Source organism: Lipotes vexillifer, unplaced genomic scaffold (assembly GCF_000442215.2).
Source record: "Lipotes vexillifer unplaced genomic scaffold, Lipotes_vexillifer_v1.1 scaffold961, whole genome shotgun sequence".
In the NCBI taxonomy this organism is placed as follows: Eukaryota; Metazoa; Chordata; class Mammalia; order Artiodactyla; family Lipotidae; genus Lipotes; species Lipotes vexillifer.
Genome location: NW_006776468.1, coordinates 546,366 through 556,421, shown reverse-complemented (window position 1 = coordinate 556,421; position 10,056 = coordinate 546,366). Strand labels below are relative to the sequence as shown.

Sequence of the window (10,056 nt, the reverse complement as noted above, 5' to 3'; positions counted from 1 at the left end):
CGAGCCCGGGACTGGGCTCAGGGGCAGGAGCCGCCGGCGGCGGCGGCGGTGGTGGCGAGGGGCTACCGTTCCGCCGGGGCATCCGTCTGCTGGACAGCGGCTCCGTGGAGAATGTGCTGCAAGTCGGTAGGTGCTCGCTTGACTCCTCTCGGGTCCCTCGCTTCCTCTTCCGCAGGTGCCTTCTCTTTGCACAAGCCCTGGGCCAAGACCCCGGCTTTCTGCCCAACTCCTGTTCTCCCGTGAAAGGACAAACTAGTCACATAAAAAACTTTTCTTAACATTTCGTTCAGGTCCACTGCTGCTCTTTCCTCCACCAGCCCAGTGCCCGCTTTTCTTTTTGTTTGAAGAGCGAATAGATCTCTTTTTTACTCTTCGTTCTACACCCCAGGCCAAGGCAAGAAGGATGGGGAGGTATGGCTTTCTGGATGTAATAATTTCTGAAATGCGTTTTTCTAATTTAAGTTTAGAGAGGAGAGAATTGTTAGGGAATCTGGAGCAAGCGGTCTTGCAGGGAATGTTTGAGGGACAGGCTGTCAATCTAGTCTTTGCAGATTGAAGCTGGGTATAATTAACTTTAAAAATGGAAAAAATCAACAAAATACTGTGCATTTCAGACAATTTTAATTACCTGCTTTAATATTTCCCACCCTGGACCAGTGATACTTGGGAATCTAGGCTGTGGACTTAACAATAACCGAAGATGGAAATGTGACAGCTTCTCTTTTCCACACTCCCACCCAAGGAAAAAAAAAAGGCACAATCTGGAGTGGGGGTGGGGTCTATCTTCCTTGTCAGACTGGGGTAAATCAAAAGCTGGTCACATTGGGTTTTTCAAATGCTTCTCATTTAACAAGTCTTCATATTTGCTTTTGTTTTATCTTTTTGTTTGTGGGAAAATGAAAAGGATTTCTTTCTCTTGTACTCCTCCAGAGCTTCTAGTCAGTTTGTTCATCTTATTAAATATACAAATACAGTAGTCCTGATTTGTGGAATGGTTAGGAAGAAAGGGAAAAAAATGACATTGTTTAACATTGACTTGCTGTGTGGGAAATTAAAACACTGATTTTTTTTTCTATTTGGACTGTTATAGCATTTTGGAAGTGCATCTTATCTTTATGCATTTTACTGTACAGTATATGCTCATATTTATTGAAAAAATATTGATTTTTGAAAGGAGTTGGAGACAGGTTGTTTTTAGAATTAAACAAGCACAGGAACACACATACACAGGAACCCTAGACATCTAGCTGTCTTCTCCCCAGGTAAAACTGACATATTTGAAATTTTCTTTTCATTTTAAGAGTAGTACATTGTGGTGTTTCATATAAGGTAGTCTACTTCTGATTATTGAGAGTCACTGAACCCTGTGTTTCTTTTTAAAACAACATATACCACAATTTGTTTTGCAAATGTGAAGTGTAAATATATCTAAATTTATCCTGTGTCAGAATATAGTGACAGTAAGCTGAGAAAGTTTTGTTTATTTGAGGCTAGTCCTTTGTGTGTTTGTGTGTATTTTTGAAATAATTAATTGAATAATCAGATAATTAAGGTGTACAGCTTTAATACTGAAAACATGAAAATGAATATAGGCATTTCTTTATTCGTCTGTAGACCTTATTCTTTGTATGAGTTTCTGTCAGTTAACTTTTAAGATTCTTGTTTAAAATATTTTGAATTGAAAAGTGTCCATTTAAGTGGTCATCTTATAGTAAGAAATATTGGGTTTGAAAGAATTTTCAAACTTTGGGGGGGCAGATGAGAGAGAGGAAGAGTTTTAAAGAGGTATATATTTTGAAAGTGACTGTAATGTCAAGTTACAAATGAAATCAGATTTTGTGGGTGATCCAGGTCATGTTTAAATCAGATATTTTTCTTTTATAATAAGATAGTTGGCATGCTTATTAGGGTGATGAGCTCTTGTATGATAGTTTTAGGGACTGGAGAAAGGACATATTTAAGCATATTTTCTGACTCTTACTTTGAATTTCATAGATGAAGGTAGGAGAATGAATTAATCACTTTTAAGTAATGCTATTTGAGAACCATGAGCTGTGTAATCTTTATTTTTCTGACTTTAATTTATGCTAGTAAGTGTGGAAGAGAAGGATATTCCATTCTTTATCATTCTGAGTTCTGTATCTTGGCATGAACCATCTTTTAATATGTAAAGTTAGAGACCCATCCCTCATCTCTTAAACCTAAAATGTGAGTATGTGACTTAATCTAGATGATAGGTTTTATAAAAGTATTGCCAAGAGATGAGTGAAAAAGTGATTTGTATGTAGCAAGATGGTAGTCATGTTCTTCACTTTATAACTTCACTTCAAACTCAATATAATTACTCAGTGGTATTAATAAAAATTCTACATATTTCCTTACTGTGTCCAAGCCATAGTTGTAACCTCAGAATTGGGAAGTTACTAAAGGCTGATACTTTAGGAAGGAAGGGATGTTAGGTTATTTCTATAACAACATCTTTTAAAGAAAAGATTCATAAGGGGATTTAAATAAGGAAAACAAGAATACCTTAAAATAAATAAATAAATTTAAAAATAAAGCGAACAGCACAACACAAAATTTGAAGGAAAAAAAATTAGACAACAACAAAAACTTGTACAAAGTGTAGGTATATTAAATTCGGTAACTTCTGATTACTTTCCATGTGGAATCTGGTAATAGGGAGTCATGGCCTGGTTGAAAAGCAAATGCTCTGTAGAAAACATCAGATTTTGTATCAGAACTAAAACTTTCCCAGCTTGATGTAAGCAAATGGGAGGACTAGGTTGTTATGGTCAAAGGATACATTTCTTTTCCATGACAGTACTGAATCAGAAGTATTGTTCCTTTTAAAAAGGGAAAATTGTAAATTAGTGTTTTCATGGACGTCTGTAAGTTTGAAGCTCTGTGAATAGACTTTTCTGATCTCTCAGTATTATGAGGGTAATAGAGTTCAGATGTTTTAAGCATCTGCATTTTTAACCTGTTTAAGAAGCCCATGGAAATAGTGGTAGTATAAACCTTGGGAAAATACTTACTCAGGAATCTGCAGATGGTATAAGAATGGTACAACTATAATTTACTAATAATTTTAAGATGTTGACCCTTTTTTGCTATCCATCATATTTTAAATGGATTTCTCTGTGTTTGGTAAAACTTAAAGGAGGTTTGTGTCTTCTCAGGGAAATCTGAATTGATTGAGGGAAAAGAAGCATTAACAGTTTTTCTCTTGTATGCAGAAATATTATATTTATTTGAATATTTAGATTTTCAAAAATTGGGTAAAGGCATACAGGGTCCTTCAGTGCTGGTATTCCTTAATTATATAAATATCCAGAAATTATCATAGATTCTGACAGTTGAGCCCCATATTTTTAGCCTACATGTTTTCTAATAAACACATAATTTGTATGTGGATAGTCTTCAAGACTAGAGCCACAATGCTAAGTACTACTTTATGTGGAAGAAGTGTAATTACAAAGTTGATAATAATAAAAAGGTCCACTTCAGGAAGTTATCCATAGCTTAAACATTAACTAGTAAGTTTATAATTATGAGCATGTATATATTATCAATAAACATCTATGAAATTTTTCTATAATACAAACTTTTGTGAAATACAGCAGTAACAAGTATTACAGGTATTGCTTTTTATATATAATTTGTTTTTAATCTCTATTATTTAGGGGAACAAAAGATATCCTCATCTAAAAAGCTTTATAGCATTGTGTGTAAGTTAGAATAGATATAAAATCATAATAAAATTTCCATGTGCGGAAAAATGACTTACTTATATGTGAGGTATTCCAGCAGGGAAAGCAGCTGCATACCTTTAAGGATAAGTGGTAACATTTTTTAGAGTAGAAACTTACCAAGTTTTAAAATCACATTGCTCTTTTATTTTATTTTTTTGATCAATGAATTCTCTCCTTCCTCCTCCACCACAGTGCCTCACACACACATCTTAATATTTAGTAAATGTTTGTTAATTTCCAAAATATACAAACAGCTCAATAGCAAAAAAAAAAAAAAAGCCCAGTCAAAAAATGGGCAGAAGACCTAAATAAACATTTCTCCAAAGAAGACATACAGATGGCCAACAGGCACATGAAAAGATGCTCAATATCGGTAATTATTAGAGAAATGCAAATGAAAGCTACAATGAGGTATCACCTCACACCAGTCAGAATGGCCATAATTAAAAAGTCTACAAATAATAAATGCTGGAGAGGCTCTGAAGAGAAAGGAACCCTCTTACACTATTGGTGGGAATGTAAATTGGTGCAGCCACTAGGGAGAACAGTATGGAGGTTCCTTAAAAAACTAAAAACAGAGCTGCCATATGATCCAGCAATCCAACTCCTGGGCATATATCCAGAGAGAACTCTAATATGAAAAGATACATGCACCCAATGTCCATAGCAGCACCTTTTACAATAGCCAAGACATGGAAGCAACCTAAATGTCCATAAAAAAGCATGAAATAATGCCATTTGCAGCAACATGGATGGACCTAGAGATTATCATACTAAGTGAAGTAAGTCAGACAGAGAAAGACAAATATCATATGATTTCACTTATATGTGGAATCTGAAAAAATGATACAAATGAACTTATTTACAAAACTGAAATAGACTCACAGACATAGAAAACAAACTTACGGTTACCAAAAGGGATAGTGGGGGTTGGGGGGAGAGATAAATTAGGAGTTTGGGGTTAACATTACAGACTACTGTATATAAAGTTGGTAGACAATGAGGACCTCCTGTAATAGCACAGGGAACTATATACAATATCTTGTAATAACCTATAATGGAAGAGAATATGAAAAAGAATATATATGTTTGTGTGTATAACTGAATTGCTTTGCTGTACACTTGAAACCAACATAACATTGTAAATTAAGTATACTTTGGTAAAAAAAAGTTTGTTGAATAGTGAATGTTTAGAATTTTAAAAACAGACTTCTCAGTATTCTAAAGCTAAGAGAGAGAGACATGAATTTTTATAATGAGTGCAGTGTTAGAAGACATGGGGAAAACTCCATACTTGCGCATATAATAAGCTGATAACAGTAAGTGGTATGAACGTTGCAACAGTGTGTATCTTTTATGTTGACTGTTTTATGTGAAGAATGGTGGTTTATCAGTTTCTTAAAAACTTCAGATGAATTCTTATTGAAAGTGACTTTCTCAAGGAATAGAGCTTTAGATTTTAAAGATAATGAATAAACTAAAGATAGTGGACTTTTAGAGGTTATCTTTATTTTAGGAATTAAAAAAATGTATTATTGAATGTGAATACAAAGTCTAAATTTTGAAGTGAAAGGGCTGGAAATTTACTTAAGCCTATGTGAAACAATTTCTTTGCTCTTGTTTCAGTAATGGCTATTAAAAATCAAGACACTGAGACTTCCCTGGTGGTCCAGTGACTAAGACTCTGTGTTCCCAATGCAGGGGGCCTAGGTTCCATCCCTGGTCAGGGAACTAGATCTTACATGCCACAACTAAAGACCCCGCATGCCACAACCAAGAAGATCCGCATGCCACAACTAAAGACCCCGCATGCCACAACCAAGAAGATCCGCATGCCACAACTAAAAGTCCCACGTGCTGCAACTAAGACCTGGTGCAACCAGATAGATAGATAAATAAATAAATAAATAAATAAAATATTTTTAAAAAATCAAGACATTAACCGTCAGTATCTTATGGTTGATGGCTATATATATACACACACGTGTTAAAATGTATAGCGCTATACCCCCAAAAGTCACATTTACTGTATTATTTTAGAAAATAATTTTTAAAAATCAAGACATTAATATGTCAGTAAATTAATGTATAAGAGAAATACTGAAAATGCTGTATTAGTTTCCTATGGCTGCTGTAACAAACTGCCACAAACTGGGTGGCTTCAAACAATAGAAATTTACTGTCTCACAGTTCTGGAGGCTGGAAGTCTGAAATCAAGGTATCGGCAGGGTCATGCTCCCTCTGAAACCAATGGGGAAATCCTTCCTTGCCTCTTGCTAGCTTCTGGTGGTTTGCCAGGAGTCTTTGGCATTCCTTGGTATACAACTGCATAACTCCAATCTCTGCCGTCTTTGTCACAGGTGTTCTTCCTATGTATCTCTATCTTCACATGGTCATTTTATAAGGACATGGATTATTGGATTAGGGGCCTACACTGCTCCAGTATGAGCTCATTTTACCTAATTACATGTGCAACGACCCTATTTCCAAAAAATACGTCACGTTCTGAGGTACCGGGGGTTAGGACTGCAGCATACCAATTTTGGAGGACACAATTCAACTCATAACAGCTTCTCATGCTTGTTTTTTGTTGCATAACAGAGTTTCATGTGAAAAACTTTTATATGTTGGCTATAGCTTAAATTAGAAATCACCAAATTCACTTTATTAGGTAAACATTATTTCAATTTAATTGACTCAATTTGCATGATGATTATTTAATATTTTTAACACATGTGGGACTTTTTTGACAAATAAGTGGTCATTTAAAGGTTAAACCTGTCATCCTTCTTTATAAAAAATGATGATTGTGCAGTATAGCACTCAGGGTACATGCATGGATGAACAGATTACTGTGGGATTTTTTTCATGCATAGCATTTATAACTCGCGTATGGAAATAGGTAACCCTCAGTTGTCCAAAGCCTCTTCAGCATCTCCTCCTTCAGTCAGATCACCAGTGGCTTGAGTGTTCTGCCAGTTCTGCATCATCCACTGTACAAGAAGGTATGAGACCTCGCTGATAGCTTAAGGGCATAAAGATCGCAGTGCTTGAAGTTTATCATGGAGAAACAGGAGGACAAACTGGAGATGCTGTACAAGCTCATCCTGGTGGAAAACAAGAGCCTGAGCTGAGGGGCATCTTGTATGGACTTTCTCTGTCATATGTACAAGGAAGTTCGGCAGCTACTGAGCTAGAGTAAGTGGGTAACAGAATAGGGTCCTAGGCCAGCTTCCAGAAAGTACCCCAGGAGAGCAGAGAAATCTGGACAGTTGTAGATCTTATAAGTCATGTAAGCTGACCTCAGTCTCTTTGCTGGGAGGGGGAGGTTTAAGGAGATACTTTCTTTTCTGGGCTGAAGTATCCTACCACTCTGTCATGTCCTACTGATGGAAGGTGCCCCTAATCCCATAACTTTATCTTGCTTTTCCTGTGGTAATGCATGTAGTTTCTCAGTTCACTTTATGTGATTTGGTGTTGGGGAGTTTGGAGGCACTCAGACCCTGGCAATTTTATGTGCCCCTTTGGACCAGCCTTCAAGAAGAGAGGGGCAGGCAGGAAGGAGTGGGGATCCCAGGATTACTACAGGGGGAGGGCCTGCTAATTTAGCTCTGTGTTAGCAACAGCTTCCTCTATTAGGGGTAAAACATACATATGCACAAGAGCTGGGGTATAGACCATAGGTGGTGGAGAGGAAAATGATCAGTCCTTCTTGGGCCTGGAAGTCAGCAGCAACATCAGAGTGGTTGATTAGCTTTCCCTCTCTGCTTCCACTCTTCTTTCTCTCTCCTGCAATGATTGGTGATCACCCCATGGATAGAGATGCATTGTCAGAGATGAATAAGTCTGGGAACTGAGTTACAAAATAAATTAAGATCTGGGAGAGATACCAGCCTTCTTTCCAGCTGGAGAGGCCCCAACACTGAATGGTTCTGTCGGGAGTCTGATCATCAACTTGCAATACCTCACAGAGCCAGCCCATTTCCCACTCTAAGCTCCTACTGGAAACACTGCTTCTCCAAGCTGGGGGTTCTTGAGGAAAGAGGCAGAGGCACCTGGAGCAGGTCTCTCCTGCCTGGACACCACTTGGGCTTTGGTATTGACAGAGTGGCTGACAGTTATCTTTCAACCCAAACTGGCTGGGACAGGACAAAGGCTAGCCTTGTTGGTGGCCAGGCTCACCTGCTCCCAGCCTGGGATACCCCTGCTCTGGACCCCTTATTTCTCTTTATTGGTTTATTTTTCAATGTATCTTTAATTTGTAAAGAAATAAAATAAAGATATAAAAAAAAAAAGAAATAGGTAACCCTGAAAGCATATGAACCATGTCTTAACCTTTTTCCAAACCCCAAGTTAATATGGCTCGGAATTGTGTTTGATATTAGAAATAGACTGCAGTCTATTCCAGATTACTTTTATGTGAATTTTCTACCTTGTGGTTTATTTATAGGCTTATTTCTTCCCTCATATAGGCAGCATGCTTCTTGGCCACTTTTAGCCTGTCATGGAGCTGGTATGCCAAGGAGATCACACTCATTTTAACATTAGCTTTAGCATTATATTATCATATGCTAAATTACTCTGATACTTTTCATAATCACATGTAGCCAACTGATTAATTTTTGGTTCTCAGTATTGAGAAAAGTTGTCCTCTCTCTTAGAATGTATAATGTGATATGCTGTAAATTGGTACTCAGTACATGCTTATTGAATGAATGAGTAAACTGTTGTATAATTTAAAAAATATTTATGTAGTATGGAAATCTCTCTTCCTTGATTTATATGTAACTGGAGCCTAGGAGATGTACTGGCAAGATATATAAATAAAATGTAATTTCTGCATGTTTTTGATTTTTAAAACATATATAGATTAAAAAATACCACTGAAGGTTATTATTAACTAGTTCTTGATTCATTCATTGAACATTTAGCCACTTGTTTTGTGTAAAGCTCAGTAAATAATTGTATACTTATTTTGGGTGGAAATCATTCCAAAATACTTTGTTTTTCCCTACCTTAGAATACAAACCCAAGTTGGGCACTAAAGCCTATGCTTCTAGAGCTGCATTATGTTGCCGTCTGTGTGTAGGTGGGAAGTTGTAAACTGAGTGGGTACTTGACCCTAAGAAATTCTCTGAAACCTGCTTTTGAAAAGCTTTTTTGGTCATTTGCTTCTTTCTCATTATAATGGAGTGATGAATGTGGTAATCAAGGCAGTATAACATAGTTACCTTCTTTAAAAATACATTGTTGAATCAAAAGATGAAGTACCCTCTACCTAGTGTTTTTCTTACCTTAAGAACAGTTGTTTTTATATTTATTTAGTCCTTACGGAAATGCAAATTAAAACCTAAGGAAATACCATACACACAGTAGAATGTGTAAAATAAAAGACTGACACTACCAAGTATTGACAAGGATGTGGAGCAACTAGAACTCTCTTACATTGCTGGTGGGAATGAAAAATGATACAGCCACTGTGGAAAACAGTTTCTTTCTTTTTTAAAAAAAATTTATTTATTTTATTATTTGGCTGCGTTGGGTCTTTGTTGCTGCGCGCGGGCTTTTCTCTGGTTGCAGGAGCACCGGCTATAGGCGCGTGGGCTTCAGTAGTTGTGGCTCACAGGCTCTAGAGTGCAGGCTCAGTAGTTGTGGCACAAGGGCTTAGTTACTCTGTGGCATGTGGGATCTTCCCAGAGCAGGGATCAAACCCGTGTCCCTTGCATTGGCAGGCAGATTCTTAACCACTGCACCACCAGGGAATTCCCAGAAAACAGTTTCTTATAAAGTTAATCATACCCTTAATCATAAGATTCAGCAACCTATTCCTAGGTATTTACTTTAAAGAAATGAAAACATATGTTCATATAAAGATTTGTACTTGAATATTCACAACAGCTTTATTCAGAATAGCCCTAAACAGGAAACAACCCATATGTCTATGAAATGGGTGAATAGATAAAGAAATTGTTGTATATGCATATAGTGGAATACTATTCAGCAATAAAAAAGAACAAACTGATGGCGTAAAACATGGATGATTCTTAAAAGCATTATGCTAAATAAAAGAAGCCAGACCAAAAAGAGAACATACAATACAATTCCATATACATGAAATTTTAGAAAGCCTTAAGCTATAGTGACAGAAAGTAAATCAGTGGGGCATGAGAAACATTTTTGGGTAATGGAAATGTTCTATGTTGTGATTATGGTAGTGGTTACATGGCTGTATTCATTTGTCAAAACTTAATAGTATACTTAAAATTGGTATATTTTATTGAATGTAAATTATGCCTCACAA

At 36.6% G+C, this 10,056-nt stretch overlaps 1 protein-coding gene across 1 annotated transcript in view; it reads left to right on the top strand.

Moving 5' to 3' along the window:
* ZSWIM5 (zinc finger SWIM-type containing 5) overlaps positions 1 to 10,056 on the top strand; it is a 264,541-nt gene that overhangs the window by 597 nt on the left and 253,888 nt on the right. Inside the window, exon 2 of the mRNA XM_007450379.1 lies at positions 5 to 126. Within this exon, the coding sequence (XP_007450441.1) occupies positions 5 to 126 (122 nt within the window). The remainder of the gene's footprint in view (positions 1 to 4; positions 127 to 10,056) is intronic.